Source organism: Diadema antillarum, unplaced genomic scaffold, assembly GCF_040938485.1.
Source record: "Diadema antillarum isolate AM-2024a unplaced genomic scaffold, OU_Dant_1.0 seq00000083_RagTag, whole genome shotgun sequence".
Taxonomy (NCBI): domain Eukaryota; kingdom Metazoa; phylum Echinodermata; class Echinoidea; order Diadematoida; family Diadematidae; genus Diadema; species Diadema antillarum.
In genome coordinates, this window is record NW_027271176.1 from 515,934 (window position 1) to 540,569 (window position 24,636).

The 24,636-nt window shown below is 39.4% G+C and overlaps 1 protein-coding gene across 1 annotated transcript in view; it reads right to left on the bottom strand.

Annotated features, from left to right (window-relative positions):
* Positions 1-8,012: 8,012 nt before the first annotated feature.
* Positions 8,013-24,636, bottom strand: part of LOC139726447 (mucin-6-like) — a gene marked incomplete at its 5' end in the record, with an annotated part of 35,017 nt that continues 18,393 nt past the window's right edge. Inside the window, 7 exons of the mRNA XM_071637403.1 lie at positions 8,013-8,176; positions 10,656-11,390; positions 15,179-15,400; positions 15,930-16,086; positions 17,620-17,780; positions 19,054-19,197; positions 21,791-22,033. Of these exons, the coding sequence (XP_071493504.1) occupies positions 8,013-8,176; positions 10,656-11,390; positions 15,179-15,400; positions 15,930-16,086; positions 17,620-17,780; positions 19,054-19,197; positions 21,791-22,033 (1,826 nt within the window). The remainder of the gene's footprint in view (positions 8,177-10,655; positions 11,391-15,178; positions 15,401-15,929; positions 16,087-17,619; positions 17,781-19,053; positions 19,198-21,790; positions 22,034-24,636) is intronic.

Sequence of the window (24,636 nt, forward strand, 5' to 3'; positions counted from 1 at the left end):
GAACAAAATATCTAATTTGTCATTATACAAATGATGCACAGGACAGAGTGGATCGGCGAGAATTGGACGCGCGAGTTCAACTTTGGATCTGTTTAAACCCACGAGCACAGTAGGTGGGTTTTAGACTGTACCAAAGTTTAACGAGAGCATTCGATTCTCACTGATCCACGAAATAGGCCTGTGCATCATTTGCGTTATAAAAATTATGGCCCCGTAAATTCATGAAATACAACCATTTCCCCCATAATGCGTCCGGAACACCAACAACACTGTACAAGACCTGAGCCATGCGTTCGTATTTTACTGGACGCATGGGTCAATATGGATCAGTAAAAATCAATGCATGACAATTGACCGATCAGATTGCAGATATTCTAAAGCCCATTTTATAATGATTGCTGTAGAAATGTAAGTGGGTCAGTCCAGGGGGTTGGGTCATCTTATGTGACATACACTGTTGTACTAGATCTCTATAACCAGGCCTCAGTAAAACCAAGCAAGTGTCTGCCAGTTATGACTTCAGAAAAAAAAAACAGTATCCTAAGCATCATGAGTATTATGATTAGGATAGGATAATATATATATCGATGTGAAATCTACGTAACGGAATTAAGCAAATTATCTTTACTATTTTTTCTTAGCGCAGCAAATACACGAACGATTTCTGATTTAAACATGCATCACAATATGTAGCAAAGGGGTAAATTCATAATTTACCCAGCAAAAACTTAACCACATTTGAAATGATCTTCATTATGAAATGAAACTATTTAATTCCTCTGTCACAAAAACTTTATGCAAATTGTTAATCCAACCCGATGGACTGACTGAAATGCATTTTATTGCAATCCTTCTCCAGGTATAAGAAATATGAAACAAGACTTTCCTATTAATGATACAGGAATCGCATTGATTTGTTCTTTAACCTAGTGTAAGTACTGCCAAAAATGGTTTAAGATCACTACAAAAGTGGTTAACATTTCAATGACTAGTACGCGTAGCTTGTTTTCAATGTTATGTATTTACTTCAATAGCTGTGGTGTAATCCTTTATTTTTAGAAAAAAAAAATCTTTATACTTGAATAATTCTTAATGTCTTGATGTCATGATAATACAATATTTTTATAATCCTTTATATTCAGAAAAAAAAACCCATAAACGAAACTGTCAATGTCAGTGCTGACTTAAATGACAATTATAATAAATTGCACGGCGAGATTTACCTTTGCAAATAATCTCAAAAACAATGATCTCATTTCTCAAAATGTAATGCAATTATTGTAACATAAAAAAAAAAGGAATCTGAAGATTTTCGTAAAGCAAGAAGAAAAAAAAATAGATGAATATACACGTGATATGTCGCAAAATGAACAATCCTAAAAGTTTATGATGGGAATAAAATCTCTTTGTGAAAAAAAAAGTTTCTGCGCTCAAAAAGTCCAATATTTACGCACCTGTGGTTTTTTTGAAAGGGAGTGGTTGCTGCAGTTGTTGATGGTGGCTTACCTTTTTTTTTAATATTGAACGACATTATTTCAATACGTGGCAAGAGCTATAACTAGACATAAAACAGCAAAATTAGATGATCGTCTTTAGTATTTGAGACTATTTTGTAAAATAGACGATCTTTTTGTCATTATATTAGAAGATGTGTGTATATGGTTGTGTATGTGTGTCTTCTTTAGAAATTACCCGGGCTATATTTGATATCTACAAAATTTAGAATGCATAAGCCACAGGTTTTCTTGTCAAATATATTGATGACGTTTGCTGTTGAAGACCCAGAGGCAATAATATCAACTTTTTAAAACATCAAACATTGAAATGTGAACGAATTTAATCGGGACAGCCACTGCAATTCGAACTTTCCATACAATACGTGGCCTCTCGTCGCTATCAAATTTTCCCTTTCTCTGTCACGTTTTCCCCGTTTCTTCTTCTAAAAAGTGAATATAAGTTCTATTCACGTACTGTCTAGTGTACTACAAACTGTGGAACTGTCGATAGCGTGGATTAGAGCTGGGAAATAGTAAATACCATATTAATCTCATCCGAGTGGTCGTGTATCAGTACAATCCTTCCAAATGACTTAGAAACAAGAAGAAAGATCAATATATAGTACCTATCATGATCTTTGGCACTGTAGGCGTTGCTGCAGTTGTTGGTGCTGGCGAAGCTGTTCGTGTGTGCGCAACATTGATGGCGTAAAAAAAAATAATTGATAGCAAAATATCTAAATTTAGTTTGTCAACATTTGCTCAAGAATAGTAAATGCATCATGGCTGCGGCGGTCCCTCTCCAAGTATGTGAAATATTAAAACAAGGCTTTGTTTTTTTATTAATGTTACAGGAATCCCGTGGATTTGTTCTTTTGCAATGACTAGCAGGCGTTGCCTACTGGCAACATTAGGTACTTTCCTTTGTTGTGGTCCCCCTTTATCTCTCTTTTTAAAGTCCAATTTCAACGTACCTGTGGTGATAGGAGCTGGAGTACTTGCAGCAGTTGTTGGTGTTGGTGAAGCGGTACCTGTTGGCAACAATCGATAGAGAAAGATGGACCATCGACGCTATCGTAACCGAATCAATTGCACGATCAGATTGACCGCTGCAAACAGTAATTTCTCAAAATATAAGGCACTTGCTTGAAAATGATAACACCATTTAATTTTTTTCATTTTGTTGTTTCGCAAGGCAAGTAAAGAAAATAGATGAACATGCTAATGTTAGAAAAGGAATGAACCTGAATGCTCATATGGGAATAAAATTTCTTTGTGAACAAAATATCACTGCGCTTAGAATGTCCAATATTTACGCACCTGTGGTTCTTGGAAAGGGAGTGGTTGCTACAGTTGTTGGTGCTGGCGAACCTGTGTTTTATAACGAACGACATTATCATTTTCATTTCGTGGCAAGAGCTATCACGAGAAATAAAACAGCAAAATTAGATTATCATTATATCACCTTAGAGTAGACGATTTGTTTGTTTTTTTCCATAGTGCAAAAAGACGATTTTCTATTTTTCGGTGTCTATCATTCCTTTGACATTGCCTGGGCTATACTTGATATTTACAAAAATGAACATACTTAAGCTGCACGTGGTCGTCAGTTGGGTGAAGGTGTTCTTGGTTATATTTTGATTGCATTGCTGTTGAAGACTAAAAGGGAATAATATCGACCTCTACAAACGGAGAGGCACACATATGCTGACATACATAGGCCTACTAATGTCAAGCCTAGTACATTATCATCAGGAACTTTAACCATCCAATACGGTGTCTAGATAAAGAAACGAGGAAAAAAAAGAAGAGTACGGTGGTTGAAATAAGAATTGTACAAGGATATAATGCACTCCCCTCTCCAAAGTGCCTATTATGACTTAAACCCGTTGAGGACGAGTCCCTATAGTATACTCGAGCAAGCGTCTATGGGAAATGCGTGTTGTAGCAAAATCAAACCATCCTCACTTGAGACTGCATCCTGTAATACCAGGCTATCGATTGTAGAGCTAGCTTGTAGAGATAGATACGGATATGTTTTATAACATTTATTATTTTCTTTGATTTTAAAGATGATTAAAAACACAGCGAAAAAAAAAATTAATGTTTATAGAAACATTTGGGTGCTAGACTTGATATCAAAGGAGTTGATGTTGCTCCTCTTGTTGAAAAACAAAACTGAACAGAATAGCGTGTAGACTCGATGTGCCTGAAATGAAGGTGCTGCCTTTTTTCAATTTCAGCATGTCATTATAGTACACAGGCCGCATTCGAGCCCTCAAAAGCGAACTAAAGCCAACCAAAACATGCTATAATGTACCAAAACATGCCAAAATTTGGAGCGTTCGAACACTCTGTGAAGAAAGCGTACCCCATGGATTGTTTTTAGATTCGAGTTAAGCCGAATACCCACTGTGTGATCTGAGCCCGCGACTTGGTGCAAATTGATAGGATCTATGGACCTTTGTGAATCGCACCAGATCGCCGCGAGTAAGGCCGATTTTAGTGCATACGCGATCTCCTGGAAAATGCCTCCCCCTAACCCTTAACCCCCCCCCCCCTCCGTATCGAGAAATAGAAATACCGGCAGGAATTTGTTAGCTTTGTCTTGTTTTGTTTTGTTCTTTACATCATGTGCTATTGATTTTTTTTGAAGGGTGGCGGTTTTCAGCGACGCAAGTCAACCAGTTGACTTTCTTGGTCTTTTTTTTTGAATACTTACCCTTTATTTTTTGATATCCTAATTGCATAGATTTATAAATGCCTCAACCGCACTGACACACTACTGTCAACATTGCTATCAGGTTTATTTGTTCCCCTATATACAATGATATATTTTAGAAGACTTTGCTATCTCCCCCAATACTGGTGTATTTTTTTGTCCTTAGTTCGGTCCCAATTAGTTGTATTCGTGCTTCTTAACTATCTTGGTTTTTCCACCTTTACACACGGTTTGTATTGGAACCTATGCTTAGGTTTCTTTGAATTTATTTAGCATTATAGATGAAAACTTTCATAGATCGTTGCGGCTCCAAGCTGGATACCATACATCAATCTATTTTGTTATACCTGTGGGTTTTTTTTTTTAAATTGAGAAGTGTGAAAATAAATTGAACGGAAACGAAGTTTTATTTACCTGCAATATCGGCATTCCTTACAAAGAATTAGTTTTTGTCGATGAATTATCCCTTTATTACCCTTTATCCAACTCTTGCTTATCATGATAATGTCTACTACGCAGATAACATTAACAACACACCTGAGCGATCCGGCCCGACCTGCGATCACTATGCAATCCACTTGTGAGTTTGCCCGACCAGTGCCGGAGGTCGCAGCAATATTTGAAGATGTCCCAAACCTTGCAACCGCCAGCGACCGTCAGCGACCACCAGCGACCTCAACACAATTACAAAACTAACGAAAATTTGTACGTTCCGCCAAGAATTGTACATTATACTCACGCAAAGTCCATGGAAGAAAAAAATGACACTTTCTAGCGCAATCCGTGACCGTCGGAGTTCATCGCTGCAGAAATGTCGCTATAATGGCAACTGGTATTCCTCCTCATAACGCATGGTTCTCTTTATAGGTCTATAGTACAATGTCTTGACAATGTCTGATGGCAGTTTCACATAGTTGGCAAAATATTGAAATGGCAGGTTTGTCACAAATGTGTTTAATGTTCACTTTCCTTGAGCTAGGTTTAATTGGATGAATGGCTATACTGTCTATGAGTGCAGGTATTTGGGGATTCGAGGATTTGTACCCGACTTTTGACCTTTTAATAAGTGTAAGAAGTGAAATTTATCACTTTCATTTGACGTTTGACCTTTTGGCAAGAAACTTCGAAGAGAATCTCTATTGAGTGATACATGCATACACTAAAGTTTCAAGAAAAATCCCGCAGGCATTGCATACAGTAGATAAAAGGGAAAAGTGACATTTTGATGGGTTGACCTTGACCTTTGGCCCATGACCCCACAAATTCCATAGATGATCACTGCCAGTTAATCCATGCATATGTACTAAGTTACATAAAGATACCTTGAAATATTTGTGAGATATGGAAAAAAAAGGAAAATTAAACATTTCTACTTGACCATTGACATTTGACCTCATGACCCAAAACTCTCTCTGGTGAATCTTTATTTGGTAGTTCACGTATACACCAAGTTTCAAGAAAATACTTTCAGGCATTGCATAGATATGGGGGAAATAGTGAGATTTTTAAGCATTATATTTTGACCTTGACCTTTTGACCTTTGACCTTGAGTTTGCGCACCTTAAAGTTGACGCACTAATTCGCCCACTCATACATACACATGCCAAGTTTTATTAGGATACCTAAAACCATTTTTTAGTTACGATGTCCACAAAAATTGATTACAGACGGAAGGACGGACGGAAGGACAGACGGAACGACGGACGGACGGACGGAAGGACAACCCGAAAGCATAATGTCTCCGGAGACACTTTTGTGTTGGAGGCATAAAAATACATGTACCAGATTTGAAGGATGCAAGTTGTGCGCTAGTCTGGCTTCAAGACCCTCCGCTCGTACTATTTTTCTATGGTCTCCGCGGAGGGCGCATTTTGTAAAAGGAGTCCAGTTGGCAAAGGGTTTTTTAACCAGACTAGTTGTGCGCAAATACGTGTCCAAAACAAAGAGATTATGAGGGCGTAGTCCAGTGGGGAGGCAGCCGCGCGAGGGAGCTGCCATTTCGCGTTGTGGGAGCCGCCATTGCACGGATCCTGTACAGTTATTAATAAGTAGATGGCAGCTTAATACGCTCGACTTGAATATTCGGCGCAGTGACCTTGCGTTGTTTTATTGTGACGTCACAATGGTCATGTTTAAGCGTCATAATGGTGCTGATGTTGTTTACGCGAAGCAAACGTCATAATGCTCAAGTAATGTCTAGTCTACACCCAAGTTCCCACTGTTTATTTTGCAAACAACAAAAAGGTCTGGACTCTACCAAATGGTTCAAATGATATGATATCATCGTAGAAACTAATATTTAAACAATTAACTACATTGTGATTCTGAAAATGAAAATGTGTAATGAAGAATAACATATCATTCCAGATATGGTATGAGAAGATATGACTTGAACGGAGACTTAGATCCAGCGCCAGGAGCTGAGTGTGCGCTCCCTCTTCAATTTTGGATGCGCTATTTGTACGCACCGGAATACCTGCGTTGAAACAAGCAGGAAACCTTGTACACGATAGCAGACTTAGGCCCAACTCTTCCTCCATCAGTTTAAGTCAGTCTTCAGTCACCAGACATTCACCCCTCCTGAAACGCCAAATGTCTCTAGGCCCCGAAAGATCAAAAGACCTACACATCACGGTTGCAGGTGTTGAAAAGCTGCTTAACAATCTTAACATCAACAAAGCAGCCGGTCCTGATCTGATACCAAACACCGTATTGAAGGAGTGTGCAGCTGAACTTGCTCCTGGCCTCACTACAATCTACAGGTCATCATTAAGCACTGGGTCGTTACCATCTGACTGGAGAGATGCACTTATTTCGCCAGTCTTCAAAAAAAGGTGACATTCATCAACCCTGTAACTACCGCCCAGTCTTCCTTACATCAGTTATATGTAAGCAACTGGAACACATTATTTGCCGCCATATTTGTAAGCACCTTGAAGATAACAACATTCTATCCACATTAAATCATGGCTTCAGATCTGGCCACTCCACTGAAACTCAACTCCTCACTGTAGCGCATGATCTCTTGCTGGCCCACGATAAAAAGACCCAGATGGACATCATCATACTGGATTTTGAGAAAGCCTTTGACACCGTGCCTCATTCCCTCCTCCTTCACAAACTTCGCCTTTATGGTATAGAAGGCCCTATCCACCAATGGCTCTCATCATTCCTCACCAAAAGACAGATGAAGGTAGTAGTAGAAGGGGAACTCTCCGGCTCAACAGCAGTCTCCTCTGGGGTACCGCAGAGAACGGTATTGGGCCCTCTACTCTTCCTATGTCACATCAATGACTTACCAAATGTTGTCAAATCCCAGATCCGTTTGTTCGCAGACGACTGTGTCCTGTACAGGCCAATCACATCTCAACGCGACCATGTCAGATTACAAGATGACCTGTCCAGACTCCATGACTGGGCACGTACATGGGGGATGAGATTTAACACTGCAAAGTGCCAAGTGATGAGTATTGACCAGAAATCGTCACACTTCTACAGCATGGACGGTCACATCCTAAAGCAAACACCCCAGAGAAATATCTAGGAGTTACATTATGTGATGATCTGAAATGGACCCCACACATAAACAGTACCACCAAGAAAGCAAATGCAGTCCTAGGACTACTCCGTCGCAATCTCCAATTTTGTCCAGGGCAATGCAAACGAACAGCATACATTGCCCTAACACGCTCGGTTTTGGAGTATGGAGCATGTGTGTGGGACCCACATCATCAAAAGGACATCGACAACCTTGAACAGGTACAACGCAGGGCTCTCCGATTCATCACAGGAGACTACACATCTAGGACCCCTGGCTGCATCACCAGCATGAGGCAGAGGCTAAAACTACCCACCCTAGCATCAAGAAGGCAGGTACTTAAATTATCATCCTTCTTCAAAGCGGTCGAGGGGTTGGTCCCGGGTCTACCCATTGAAAATTTTCTGACCAGAACAAGACCTTAAAGAAATATTAAAATTAAACAGTTCAAAGATCACAAAACTCAGAATATTCTTGAAAGACAAGTGATAAACCACGATAAAGGGTTTAAAGTTCGTCATTGTAACACAGAGCAATATAAACATTCATTTTTTGTGAGCGCCCCCCTCGCTTGGAATCACCTCCCAACAACAGTGATCAACAGCCCATCTCCAGAAGTCTTCAGAAGCAAGATAGAAAAAAGCCACCTTCGTTACGATTAATTTAGTTCGCGCCCTCTCTCCCCGCTGCACTATACCACACGGTCCGGCAGCGTATTGATCCACATCCAGAAGATATGACTTGAACGGAGACTTAGATCCAGCACCAGGAGCTGAGTGTGCGCTCCCTCTTCAGTTTTGGACGCACTATTTGTACGCACGCGTATGACGACTACTTACTCTATAGGTATAATCTTTTTTGTCCAAAAGGTCCAAAATCTGTGCGTGCGCCACATAGAGTTCTGTGGCGTGCGCCGCTGATGTCGCAGCACGGTCGACAGCGTGACCTCCGATCGCGTTCCCAATTGCATGGCCGTGCGGAATACTGATTTTCCGAATTGTGTATCTCAATATCGATAACAAAAACATGAAGTCTAATAAATGAAGATTGTCCTTAATGAGTCTGAGGCATGGTCTGAGGTGACAAAAATGATGTCAGGAATAAAAACTCAACGCGATCGACATGTTTGCTTTATTTTTGTTTTTCGTTTTTTTTATTTTTTTAAAATCTCACTTGTACAGCCCTGTCGCGTTTTCACAGCGACTGGGCTGTGTAGGGCTCACACCTGCAAGTAAAATGGAATGTCCCAGACCCCTTCACAAATTCGTACCAAAGATACCAAAATAAATGAAGAGAAAAATTAATTAAAAATCATCAATGCAGTTTGGCATAAAACTGAATACCTGCAGATATTGAGTATGAATTCCTCTACAAACTGCATTTTGGTTTGAAGATGAAAGCTTTTCTCATGGAATTTGAAGGGACTATATTTCATTGGGTCCGTGTACGGAAAATAGGTGATTTTTTGAGTGAAAAGAGCTCGTACTCTGGCTTTGCGGACCCTTGGACAGAGTTTGAGCGAAAGGACCTGCCTTGGAAATTTGATGGACGACAGGATATAGCTCACTTATCCAGGTTAGTGAAGAATGAACCACCTCATTTCTTCCAGCTATTTTACAGAATTTTTTGAAATTTGAATTTTAACACACGTCTCTATGGGGAATTATTTACCCGTGTGAGCCCTATAGAGAATGCACGCAATGTACACAAGTCTGTGGGAAGTATTCATCCCATACAATCTCTGCTAGTTTATGTTGATCTATATTCTGTCAAATCCATCTCTTCCTTCCCCCACCCCCCCTCCTCCCCCCTCTCCCTCTAACCCCCCCCCCCCAACTCTGTTTAACTACAATTTGTTTTATTATTATGTTCTTGTGGTACTAGATCTTGGTAGAAACTAGTCATCAGTATCACACAACTTTGAATGATTGTGTCATTTTAATGTATTTCTTTGTTTGGGCTACCACTGAAACAGCTCAAAGTACATCAAGTTAATCTGTTTGATAAATAAAAGTGTTTTACAGTACTTTGAAGGCAATAAGGTGATGATGACACACCCTTAAGGATAACTACCTGCATCCATATATTCATCTTATGAAAAACTAATCAAAATTGCAAGATTTATTTTTGAAAAAACTCCAAAGGGCATCATTTTCAAAAGTGTCTCTTTGAGATGCTTTATAACCCTTGAATGTGCAATTTTCCATATGATGTACTGTAGAAGCAAATATCATCAAAAACACATTTATGATGTTAAAAGGTGAAATAAGAAATATGACCCCCACTATAGGGCTCACATCTGTAAATAAAGTGGAATTTCCCAGACCCCTTCACAAATTCGTACCAAAGATACCAAAATAAATGAAGGAAATAATTAATTAAAAATCATCAATGCAGTTTGGCTAAAACTGAATAGCTGCAGATATTGAGTATGAATTCCTCTACAAACTGCATTTTGGTTTGAAGATGAAAGCTTTTCTCATGGAATTTGAAGGGACTATATTATTTCATTGGGTGCGTGTACGGAAAATAGGTGATTTTTTAAGTGAAAAGAATTCATAGTCTGGCTTTGCGGACCATTGGACAGAGTTTGAGCAGAAGAACCTGCCTTGGAAATTTGATGGATGACAGGGTATAGCTCACTTATCCAGGTTAGTAAAGACGAACCACCTCATTTCTTCCAGCTATTTTACAGAATTTTTTTTTTTTTGTAAATTTGAATTTTAACACACGTCTCTATGGGGAATTATTTACCCGTGTGAGCCCTGTATAGTTACCCTCTGGTAGAGAAGTGCCAACACTGAAGAGGCTACCATGAATAAAGAAGACTTTATTATTATTAATTTGTTCCAACCTGGACACCACGTGAATGAGGACAAAGAAAAATGAATCAGTTTACCTGTTGTGCCTGGAGCTGCTGATGTTGTCTGGGGCTTTACAGACGGGGTTGTAATAGTTGTAAAGAGAGTGGCTGGGGAAAACGGTGTAGTAGTTCTATATTTTAAAGGAGGGGGAATGTGCTCAGGTGGCGTTAGTGTGTGAATGGGTGGCAGTGTAAGTCTGGGGGTTGTCTCAAAGGTAGGCTGAACAGATGTTGCTGCCGTTGTAGGAAACTGGGAAGTCGGAGCTAAAGTTGTAAACAGAGGAGGAAGTGTCTTTGTGGTTGGAGGGGGAGTAGACACCACCGGAGCCGTTGTCGCAGTTGTTGCAGGTCGCTCGGTCGTGCCTGTTGTCGCGGGTTGAGTAGTTTTGACGAAAGTCGTGCCTACAGGCTGCGATGTGGCTGTTGCCGGTGGCAGTGTTTCGGTAGGAGCTTGACTCGAGAGAGACGGGGAAGTGATGAGAAGGGTAGTTCGAGGAGGTCCCATTGTAGTGGCAGGCGAAGTTGTGGTTTGTGGCCCTAAAGATATCGACACCACCGGAGTTGTTGTCGCAGTTGTTGCAGGTCGCTCGCTCGTGCCTGTTGTCGCGGGTTGAGTAGTTTTGACGAAAGTCGTGCCTACAGGCTGCGATGTGGCTGTTGCCGGTGGCAGTGTTTCGGTCGGAGCTTGACTCGAGAGAGACGGGGGAGTGGTGGAAAGGGTAGTTCCAAGAGGTCCCGTTGTAGTGGCAGGTGAAGTTGTGGTTTGTGGCGCTAAAGATATCAATCAATCGACGTACATAGAGGATTCATATATTGCTTCAAGCAAAGAGAAAAAAAATCTTTAGAGCAGGAATTCCTGACAAAGGTAATGCTGCATCGTTGTCAACTGAAAGCCACCGGACCTGAATAGAGTAATGTAGCCGGGAAAGGCGCAAACCTGCCACATAGGGTAACTTGAGTTTAAATAAAAAATGAATAACATGGTTGCCCAAAGTCAAAATTGCCTTAGAGATATTTTTCGAAAGTCCGAAATCATTTCGAAGTCTATAGTTTTGAAGATAGAAATATAACGTTTGAGAAAGATGATTACGTGATATCCAGTCGTGATATCAGTTATACTATACTATACTACTACTACTACTACCGCTACTACTACTACTACTACTACTAGTAATGGTAATAGTAATGATAATAGTAATAGTAATAGTAATAATAATAATAATAATAATAATAATAATGATAGTAGTGATAATAATAATAATAACTAGACTTAGAATTTGTCAACACTGACAAATTAGGTGATCCGATCTGTTTGGAAATCAATGATGTGAGTCCTGATCCAAATAGGCATGACCATACAGGTTTTATCGGTGTTGAGGGGACATTGGCCGTGTGATGTTTGGATTCTCATTTAGAAAAGGGAGTCAGACCTGCCATCTTTGGTACCGAATTTGGTATACAGTAACGAAGATACAGAATGAAGTATATAATATGACCTTTGACCCCACTTTGCACACCCAAGATGACATCTGAGCAAAAAGTGGTTATTTTGTGAAATGATTCTTGTAACATGGTCTTTGCGTGTGCAAAATGTGGAAAAGATAGGACATGTATTCACCAAGATACAGGATGAAACATTTTTTAGCTTTGACCCTAATTTACATAACCAAGATGGTGTCCGATAAAGTAGCTGTTATTTTTTTGAAATAATGTATGTGACATGAACTAAACATGTGCAAAATATGGGGGTAATAGGAATGTCTTTCTTGAGTTATTGCAAAGAAAGTTGCAAAAAGAAAGAAATATGAAAAAAATACATCGAAGCTAAGCTTTAATTTTTGCAAAGTTTTATGACGTGATTTCGATGTAGTATGAATAAACGAAGGGCACATAACGATAGCGCAAAGTCTCGGCTACAACATATTAAAATCTGGGAGAAACTCACCGAAGGGTCAGTGAGCTAGTGCTCAATAAAATCATGTCAATTTTCACATCTAGAAAAATTCCCTCCCATAGAGATAACACGTCATTACGAAGATACAGAAAGAAGTACATATGACCTTTGACCCCACTTTGCACAGACAAGATGGCATCTGAGCAAAAAATAAAATGGTTATGTTGTGAAATTCAATACATCAAAGATAAGCTTATTTCAACCACGTTTTTTGACATGATTTTGTCTTCGTATGAAAAACAAAGGGCACACTAGCGATAGCGCAAAGTCTCAGCTACAACATATTAAAATCTGGGAGGAATTCACCGAAGGGTAAATGAGCTAGTGCTCGATAAAGACAATCATGTCAATTTTCGCATCTAGAAAAAATTCCCTCCCATAGAGATAACACGTCATAACGAAGATAGAGAAAAAAGTACATATGACCTTTGACTCCAATTTACACAGACAAGATGACATCTGAGCAAAAAGTAGTTATTTTGTAAACTGATTCTTGTAACATGGTCTTTGCGTGTGCAAAATATGGGAAAGATAGGACATGTATTCGCCAAGATACAGGATGAAACATTTATGACCTTTGACCCTAATTTACATACCCAAGATGGTGTCCGATCAAGTAGTTGTTATTTTATGAAATAATGTACGTGACATGAACTAAACATGTGCTAAGAATGGGGCTGATAGTCATTGTTGTTGTTCATCTATTGCACAGAAAATAGTAGAAAGAAAGGAAAATAAAGAAAAAGGTTATGTTATTTTATAGAAATTTGAAGGAGAAGCATAAAAAATCAGAGAAAGATAAAGTTAGGAAAGGATATTAAGACGAACTAAAAAAAATAAAAAAGTGTTTAAAAAATATCAACAAAAAAAATTGGCAGGAGTGAGCTTCGAACCAGGGACCTTAGGATTACGAGTCGGATGCGCTATGCAATGACCTATTTGATGCTCCATAGGCCCTGTGTATTAAGCAAAATGACGCTGCATCGAAACCACGTGCCATTTTCAACAAAGTTTTTCGACGTGATGCCGACGTCGTATGAAAAAATGGAGGGCACATTCACGATAGCCCAAAGTCTCAGCTATAACATACTAAAATCTGGGAAAAATTTATCAAAGCATAAGTGAGCTAGTGCTCGAAAAAGATAGTAATGTCAATTTTCACTGCCAGAAAAACTGCTCTCCCATAGAGATAACACGTAAACTGGTCAAATTTTACAAGGATACTTTTAATCCATTTTTACGAGGTGATGACGTTATCTAATCAAAATGTTGTTATTACATTAATGAAAGAACATTTCGTAAGCTACAACATACTGAAATCTGGGTGAAAATTGGCGAAATTTAAGTGAGATACGCTCGAGTGAATTTGAAATTTGATGACGTCATTTTGAAAATTTACTTTTTTAACTTTATTAAGAAATTTGATATCTTCTAATCATTTTTTCAGTATCGCCAACCCATGAAATGACATGTACAGCTCATCAGCTTTCAAAATATGTAAAGAAAAGGGGGGGGGGGGGTCACCGTTCATCCTGACGAGTAAAATCAGATTTAAAATTGGCGGTTTTTTGGCATAGTTGCACTGTATATCGCCATTGACGCGCGCGCGGAATTTCAACTTTGACGGGCCCGTATGACGTCATATTGGGTCGGATTAACTTGAAACTTGATAGAAATATACCTTGACATTTCAGACATGCGATGCGTGTGAAAAAACGGGAAATTTCTGTTGCATTTGAGCTGTGCGTGCGTATATATACGCGCGCGTACGCGTCCGTCCAATTTTTTCAATTTTTCAAAAAATGCTCCAAATGGTCTGAAACGTGTGCAAAAAAAATTTTTGAGCTCGATTTGAGCATACAAATATTTCAACGCGCGCGTACGCGCACGTTTTAAGGTATAGATAAATTTTGAGAATATGGGTAGAATGCGCTTGACTTGAAATATATGTGACGTAAATCTCATTGAAAAACTCTAGTTCATTAATGAGATATGATTGAAAATGTGTTTTCATATAATGACGTCATAGTGACGTCAAGGTCGACTGATCACTTTGATTTTACTTCGATTGTCGTCTTTGGGACACGATACATATATGGTATAAGTTTAACATTCATAGGCAATGCACTTTCTGAGCTAATCCCTACACAACTTTTGCGGAGAAATAAAGAAGAAGAAAAAGAAGAAGAAGAAGAAAAACGAATCAGTACAGATACAAAAGGTGATCCGAGAGGATTCTCGGATCACCTAATAATAATAATTTCATACAAGTGTAATTCAATTGAGAAAGCAGATAAACAAGAAGCATGACCACTCCGTGTGAAGACTACTGAATAACAGCAGATGGCCCACCTCCCTGGTCATAGGGGTACTACAAGCTATACAATAATTGCCGAAATATGGAAGCACACTCACTGGGCTAACAAATTATTCAGTACGGAATTCTTCATAATACTGTTGACTTTTGACAACATCCGGAGGCTCGATGCAATTTTTTTTTGTTCATTTTATTTTCAACATTAGTACGATCAGCCTACTTCTTTAGATCAGGCTCTGTTGAAGAAGAATGGGCTGCTTAATATTTCGAACCTATGCTGGTACTTACTCGTCGATGAGAACCACGTGGTGATGGGGGTTCCAGGGGTCGTTGGTTGTGTTGGTACTGGAGTGCAAGTTCCGTTTCGCTCCACCGTACCGGGCTCGCAGAAGCACCCTTCTATCTTCGGCGTGATGCACTCGCCCTGATCGGCGCACCCCCAGCAGGTTGTCGGGCAGCTGCTGTGGCACGGGTAGTAGACCCTGTGGTCTTCACATGGGCAAGGTACGGCTGTTAAACAAAAAAGGTAATAAAAAGAAGAATAATTTCATATGATTATATGTGACAGTCACATTCATTACAGACCCCAGATAATTGTCGCAAGTGTCAATTATCAGTAGACCTGGAAAAAAAAGCCTTCGGGGAAAACAATGTTGGTTTCCAATTATATTTCATTTGTGTTATAAATGTTATATTTTACGTATAATGTGTTTCCTTGGCTTTTTGCTATTCAGTTTGTTTTCTTGCTTGCTTATTTGTTTGGGATTTTATAAGAGAGAGAGTGGACTACGTCTATGTTTACTTCATCCAGACATATTTCCCACTTTGCACTATCCACTGCTCAGAAAGAAATGACCATCTTTCCTATACTGGGGATTTTCTTTTCAGTATTCCCAGCTATAACGACTTATCCAAGAGCAAGCTGATTCACATATATATACATAATAGTATAACAGAATGAATGCGAGAATAATGAATGAAAAAAAAAGGAAATGTGGGAAAATAAAAAAACAAACAAACAAACAGACTGCTTCCTTACGACACAAATCTTCGGTCCGCCAGTTGACGCAGACACCTTTCTCAATGCACTTTTGCGCGTAGGCTGCCAGGGCATCACATAAGCACTCGCAGTCGCTTCCTCGGTAACACTTGATGCTGTCGCTGACACAGTGCTCGTAATATCGACTTGGGTTTACCTAATCAACCAAACCAAAAACAAAAACAAACAAAAAACAAACAAACAAACAAACCGTAAATATATTACAAAAAACCCTTTCGATCAAAAAATACAACAAAATTAGAAACATATACACCACAAGATTTGCAACCAGAGAAACTGAGGGGGAGAGAGAGAGAGAGAACCTTAGCAGTATAATATACTGCTAAGGTTTTTGGTTGTTTGGTTTTTGGTTGTTGTTCTTGTGTTTTATGTAAGGTAAGTGGTTACAGTGACGCCCTTAATTTTGTGGTGTCCCTCATGTGCATTGTTACTGACGTTTCGTAATTGTTGGGATTTTTTTTTCCTTTTGGTGCGCACGTGTGTGGGTTTTCATTTATTTCTTGGTCAATACAGTCAGTATGTCTGTCTGTCTATCAGTCCGTCTGATTCTATCTTTTTCCTCTCTCCCTTCTCTGTCCTTCTTTCCCTTCCTCTTTCTCACTCCCCCTTTCTTCATTTTTCTTCCAATTCAATAGTTTATTCATTTCCATCAAAAAATACATGATACAAAGTGGTAGATGTGTCAATTTGACTTTCATCCTGTTGGAAAGGACAGTTCCGTGGGCACAATATAAAATAATACGCACGAATGGTATTATAACACACCAAAAAGGAACAATTCACACTTTGCAAGTGATTGACAAATTGCCCAACATCGACTTAGATAAGCACAATTTAAAAAACAAAGCAGTACCCGCTGCATGCTATAAGGATAAGAACCAACACTTGCTGTCGGGCGAAAGCTCGGTGGTCTAGTGGAGATGACGCCTGTCCGGTGATCAGGAGGTCGCAAGTTTGAAACCTGCTCGAATATGTACGCCCATGATTTATCATGGCTACTACTAAAAAACTGATCAATTCAGTGCTTATTTACGTCGATGTAGGGCAATTTGTCTATCGGTTGCAATGAAACATCTCGACGGATTTTCATGAATTTTGCACGCTTTGTCATGGTAAGACCTTGAGAGGTAGTCATAACGATGGAAACGAGTGTTCCACTAAAAAGCCAAGCTTTCGGGACGTGGAACACTGCAATGAAAACAACAGCAACACCAATATTCCAATAAGATGTGTTCATATTAAAGCCATCAGTGTACTATTGTACATTTGGTCATTGTTATGATGCTGCTATTACAAGCATACTTCCAACAATAGTTGTTTTAGAATGCAAATAGAACATATTGTTACATTGTTATAGCAATATTGTTGCACAGGCACTATTTGGCCGTGTATACCAGGAAAGTGTGGCCAAACGAGAAGACATATAAGCGGCCAAGCAAAACAGCAACAACAACAACAACAAAACACATAAATTACAGAAGAGAAGAAGAATGCGCATACGCAGTTACTAGACAACGGAGAACGAGGAAAGAGGAGCGGGAAAGAATGGAGAAAGAAATAAAGCTCTGTGCTGAGATTTTGAAACTGGTACACCAAGAGGTGAGATGTGGACATGCAGTCATGAAGGGACAGGAGCTTTGGTCCACCCATGCAATCTTGATGCACTCACGAACTGATGGCACTCGACGAAGGGACCTTCGAGAATGGTGCCGCACATGACCTCCGCCCAGGGCCTCCGTTTCTCTTCCACCTCGCTCACGCAGGCCGGCGTCATGTCGCTGGAGGGAAGACACTCACGCGTTGCCCAGCTCTCGACGAACTCGTTCACGTCTGGTATGCGTATGCGTATGCGTTTGCGTTTGCGTTGAAGGAAATTTTCCATTAAAAAAAAAAAAAAATCCCCGAAGTAAACAGTATGTATAACATAGCACGCGACCGCCATTGCAATTGATTGTTACATAATGGATGTTACAGATTGTTACAATCCAGATAATGAGTAAGAACAGCATAAAAAATTAAAGCATTGCATTTTATGGGCATTTTATAGTTGCGAAAACAATAATGGCGGCACGTAAGAATTATACACATAAGGGGTCAAAGAGTTAGATAAGGTATTATTTGTGACCCTGCATCACAAAACCAACAAAAAGTCGCCAGACATGGATTTTTATTTCTGAGCAAATTCTGAAAGAGCAGACTATAAGCTTGAAAATGAATAACTCAACTCAAATGGACTCTCCTAAACTATCCTAATATTGGAAAGAAAGCACCCACGCTGGAAAGTGTGAAGTGAGAAAAGAGACTCTAAAGTACTGGATCTATCCAAGCGCTTAATCTTTACCAAGCCGTGCTAGCTGTGCAATGAATGGAACAAAAAACAAAACAAAACAGGACGTATTAAACACCAGGGCAACAACAATGAAATGATTATCAGATTAAGCTGAAGATAAGCATGCATTATTACCACACTTCATGGATAATTAATGTCAACCTTCGATGCAGTAGCATCATCCTTTCTAAAGGTTATTAAAGTTGAAAGTCATGAGTATGGACAGGGTCTTTAAAAATGAAAAAGACTCCTCTAATCACACAATTTAATCAAAAATTGTTCAAGAAAAGCTGCTAAAAGCACAATCCATTTCCTGTTCGTTTTATGATCCAAAACTTTGGTGTAATATAGAAGAAGACTTGTTTTTTCAGAAATTATGAAAAAAATATACAAATTTGCTGGGTTGACCTATTTCACTCATTTTCAGTCCTAAAACAGAATCAGTGAATGCGACTTTTTGTTGGTTTCGTGTAATCAGTGAATGCGACTCTTTGTTGGTTTTGTGATGCACGGTCACATTTAGCTTTTAAAGCTCTTGCGAATGGCATGTTAATTGATATGTGCAAAATTAGAATTTAGCGATACCAGAGATGTAAAAATAGACATTTAAAACTAAAATAATACACGAATGTAATTTAGCGACGCAAGAATAATTATTATTCGAGTTTATTTTTTTGGTTCATTAATATTTCTTTCTTTAGTCATTCATTTATTCTTTGATAATCAAACTCTTCAAGATTTAAAAAAAAAAATCAAATATTGCGTTATTTCTACCTCGAGTGGAATCGCCTTGTTGCTTGGTGAAATCGTCATCGGACCTGCCGTCGAAGTCGCCGCACAAGCCACACACTCGTCCCATGTACTCGTCTTTGAGAGTGACGATGACCATGTTTCTGCCGTCCCATTGGACCGCCACGCCTTGCGAGTAAACGTCAGACACACTTGTAACATCCACAACAATCTTCGAAATATATAACAAAACTATGCCGCTGTCTGGATATCACTGATTTCATCATGTTTACGTGTACTATACATGAAATTCGTTCCTGGAAATTTCGCCGCACCTTATAATCTATAAGTGTATTACATAATCATGTAACCGACCATGTACACCTGTACCTCGGTTTGAAAATATTTTGTCATGCCTTGCTGCTCAGTGATCAAAGTGATCTAACTTTGTGTAAGCCTTTTGTAAAAGCAGACATACCTATCCTTATGTTTATGTATCATGTAAGACACCAACAATATATGTATACATGTACACTTACGTACTTGAACAATGATCAAATCAAATCAAATCAAAGTCAAATAATCTTATACTCTGCGTATAAGTCAGAGTCACTTCTAGCCATTTTACAAATAAACATATCGAGACAGCAAACTGGAATGTGTTGTTAATCTGATTTATTGATATATTTATTCATTCATTCTTCATTCTAACCTGTATATTCGTTTGTTTGTACTCATATATTTCGATTACCTATTTTATTTTTTATTTTATTGTATTCTATTTATCTATTTATCTTTTCATTCATTTATTTATTTACTTATCTCATTTATTCATTTATCTATTTATCTATTTATTTATTGGTATATAAAGAGACTGATCAGCAGTACCCAGTGAAGGACTGAAAGGATCAGTATACAAATGAGAATATGAACAATACATGTAATTAAATACAATCACGGTGTACATTCAAGCACATACAAAATATGAAAAAAAAATATGAAATGGAAACTCTACATACACACAAGTACAAATTAAATACAATTAATAATCAATGACGATTGCCTCGCGATTAGTATTATTATTGTTATTATTTCGTTTTATTTATACAGGGTGGCCCCGTCAGTAATCAAGTACTGTTTTCCAGGGGGCCCTGTAAACACATACATACAAGGTAACAATCACAAAAAATAACATCAACATAACACAATAGGTCTACATCATACAGACCAGAACTGTTCATAAAAATGAGAAAATAAAGAATGAGACTAAATGCATCAATTTGCAATCAGAATGAAAAAAAATGATACTGACTGGGTTTCTAAAAAAAATGAGTCTTCTATAATATATATGGGAATATCATATGTATCAAAATATACGTGCCTGAAAAAGTGCACAACCATTAAATTTTGTTTCTATCAATATACAGAATCAATAACTATTATCTATACTAAGCTCTTATTTCACTTATACATTATCATATTATATACCTCAAAATTCTCCATTCATTTCTTATAACAAAAATCAATTATAAACAACATCAATCATCTTACAATATTCAACAACATAATATTTGCTTGTTCTACCCCCAGTGTTGCCCCATAATATGTGACGCCATGAAGTGTCTTGCATAACTACACCTATAGATCAACACAGATGCCAATTTTGAAATTGATTACTTAAATAATATGGGGGTTACTCAATCCACAAAGTTTTGGTAAAATTATGGTTACCATGACAACGCATTGTCCGACAAAAAAATGCGATAGGTCGGGGATGGCATTGCTCTACATCTAATTTTGTGAATTTTGCTGAGAAAACGGGATTGTTAAGATGGATCTGTGCTGCATCTGCCTGTCTGAACATAGCAGCCGGTTACCAAAAACAAAACAGCATTTTTCATTGCCTCATCCCGACTGGAAAGAACACAGTGTCCCACAGTGTGTTCACAGTGTGTTCATAGTCGACTATGTGAAAACGCTCGAATTTAACAGTGTTAAGATGATTTCACACTGTGGTGTAGTTTTCACAGAGTATTCATATAGTAATGTTTTGTTTCACACTGGAAATTGACGACTCGGATTGTGTTCATACTGTTAAAACGCTAGAATTTAACAGTGTGAAGAGATTTCACACTGTGTTCACACTGTGGTTCTCACACTGTGGGGCATTGTGTTCTTTCTAGCAGGGATATTATGAAACGCATACTGCGGCGGTACGAACTGACGCTTTGTTCCTGCAATGTAATGCGACCTCTTTCCACTAGACATGCTTGATGAGCATACCGTCCGTCTTGAAATTAGGGACAACGGGTTCGGAGATTTTTTCACTTCAGTCAGACCAAGTTATACGTAGTATACAGTTCTATAATGGGATGGACTTGTGACCAGCATAGCAGAGGCGGATCAAGGAATTACGTAAAGGGGAGGCGCCATTACAAGATAAAAGGGAGGCGCAACGCCACCCCCCCCCCCCATTTCTTTCTTTTTATTTCCTTTGTTTTGACAAAAAATAAAGAGGGGGGGCCCCCCCCCCCCCCCCCCGGACCCGCCATTACATAGGCATGTCTTCATCTTTACTGGTTAAGCTTCATTTAAAGCAGTAGCAGTAGCAGCAGCAACAGCAACAACAACAACACTAACAACAGAAATTGCAGCAACAACAATTACAAGAACAAGAACAAAAACATCAACTACACAGGCAGCAACAACAACGTAATAATATCCCGGTAACATGGGCAAGAAAAAAAAGGATGTCGTTACGATCGCGACAATCTTGGCGTACCTTCGTGTTGCACTAATGTGTATCTTCCGCCGATATCTTGTACGCACGCACAGGCCTCCGGGGGTCGAACCTTGGGGTCGACGCCGCGGATAAGGTCGATGGTTATGTCGACGAATTCGATGTGGACGGACTTGGTGCAGAAGGCCCCGCCCTCGGCGCAGTCGATGCTCTCGATCATGACGCTGAAAGTCCTGTTGGTGTTTGGCGAACAGCCGTCCGTGGCCATCATGTATGAACAGGAACCTGTGCAAGAATGGTAATAAGAGGAAGGGGGGGGGGGGGGACAGAGAAAGAAAGGGGGTTGAGGGAAGTGAGAACATAAATTATAATCGAATATTGGAGTCTTTGCGTAACCATTTTTTGCTTACACCCATGTGCATGCATTTATATACATGTATGAGAAAGGACAGAGAAATCGGTGCGTAGCTTTCACATCATTATTCCTCTCACTGTTCCTACTTTTCGGAACAGTGCAAGAGTTGAAAAATTGGTCTCCGCTGGGAATCGGACCCGAGTCTTTGGCATGAAACGCCAACGCCTTACACTGCTCGGCCACGGAGACGTCATAGCGGTTCAGGCAGACCCAAGCCTGATTACCCGACGGACCAACCTTTCAACCCTTTATGTGTATGTTCCTTTTTGGGGGGCAAAGAGTTATGAATAACAACCAGCCGCGTGCCTCAGCTGGATCTTTTAATGAGATTCACGCACCGGTGAATTGGGATAATGTTTTTGCGAAAGAGATCACCGCTACAATAGCTTTTTTTTATTTATATATAAATATATATATATATATATATATATATATATATATATATATATATACATATACATATGTCATTCACTTCTGTTCGTTTTTGATGAGTGACTACCAGGAAAGGCTGGTTGACTATCAGGTAAAGTCTGATTGACTATCAGGAAAAGTCTGATTGACTACGGGAAAGACCGTTGACTATCAGGAAACAGTATTCCATCACGGACAAGGCACAACTACTGGCTGGGATGTCTTTTGGGGGGCCTGAGGTGTGAGGTTGCGCCAGTGAAAGACAAGATGAGGTGGGTCTCTGAACCGTTTATCTTCGTGATAGTAAATCGGAGCATGACGTTGGCAATGTAAGTCCATTGAAAAGCTATCAGGGATTCATTTCGTCATGTTTTTCAACACTGAATTCATCCTTACATCTTTGGCTCTTCATGGAGGGAACCAGTCCATGGATGCGTCGTTGCTACGCCTAATGGCCACCGCACACTATACGATCAGACTGGTCTTAAAGTCTTAAGCCAAGCTGGGTCTGAAGACCAGTCGTACGACCGGACACCGCACACTATACGACCCGACTGTAAAGCGCGCGCAGTGCGCACTGCGTGCGCTTGCATTTTACTGCGTTGTGAATGGCTGAAAGCCTACGACCAGTCGTAGAAATTCAACATGTCAAATCTCTACGACTGGCGCTAAGACCCAGTCGTACGACTAGAAAAGGGCAAGACTGTGACGTCACACTTCTAGTCTTAAGGTCTTAAGACCGGTGAATCGGGGCAAAATCGTGTAGTGTGCGGCGGGCTTAACGCGCACGGACACTCTGCGCGGTTACCATGCACCGTGGCAGCAACTAGCTACCAGACTAGACGCATTCCATGACACATCACAGGCAGGTTAGTTTTGAAATCAGGAGTAGACGTATACCTTTGTGTGTATGTCTGCTTCAGAAACGGATTTTAATCTATCATCACATCGCATCCTGGTCTCTGATGAAGAATGCGATGACTAACCTGTTTGGTGTCTTGTTTCTAAATCATACGCTTTCCTCGCCAGGATAAAGCGTTTTTAGATCTAATTGCCATTTTAGGTTTTTATCATATATATATATATATATATATATATATATATATGTAGCCCAGATGGCTACTAGCACATATAATAACGGATAGAATAGAAGAAGATAGAAATTTAAAGAAAACAGAAGCATTACAGTTATTTTCCAAGTCAATCTGTGACGTCAATATGAATCAGTCTTTTCCCCTTCTTGGAGTTTATGAAACCCTTTATTTTGCTTCCAGCTAGACTTCCTTTTTTTTTTGGTCAATTCTCCTCTCCCAAGAAAAGTTATTGGTCCTAGGAATTTATGAGTTTGACATTAACTACTTTCTCCAGCTAGTGGTCAGTTCCCCCGCACTCTCCATCACCAAAGCCCCAATCCAAATTATGGGAATGACGTGTTTTTGCCCTCCGATCCCTAAAACATGAATGACCCTCGCTGGTCTAGAAGGTCGTTCTCCAGCAGAACTTCTCCTTTATTTTGATGTACTTTAGTGCATTGGGTCAGACAGGAATTCCAAAGACAAATTCAGGGACAACAACCCAAAAGAAATGATGACGATGACGTTGGACGTCTTAAGGACACTAGCATTCATTTGTTTTATGATTTTATTATCCAAGAAACAATAAGTCTTGACCAGTGGTTACAGAGAAAGAGGAAATAAAGAAACCAAAAAACAGTGGGCGAGTTAATCAGAAATTGAGATGAATCCAAGAAAACGGAGTTCCACAGAAACGAATGGGAGGAGCTAATGGAACAACTGACCAATAAGAAATTAATTTCCAGTGAAGATCACACCCAAAAATAAGATTTAGCCAATGAAATACTTTTAGGGAAAGGATGCCAATACTATAAAAGACCATGTTTGAGGAGAGTTAGATAATTAATAGAGAGGGGAAACAACAGAGGAGCTGCGTGATTAGAGAGACCAGAAGATAGAGAAGGGCCAAGAATAGTTGGAGACCACAGAGATAGAGTCAGAAGATCCCCTTCCTTATCCATCATGCTCCCCTCCATATTAATCAACTA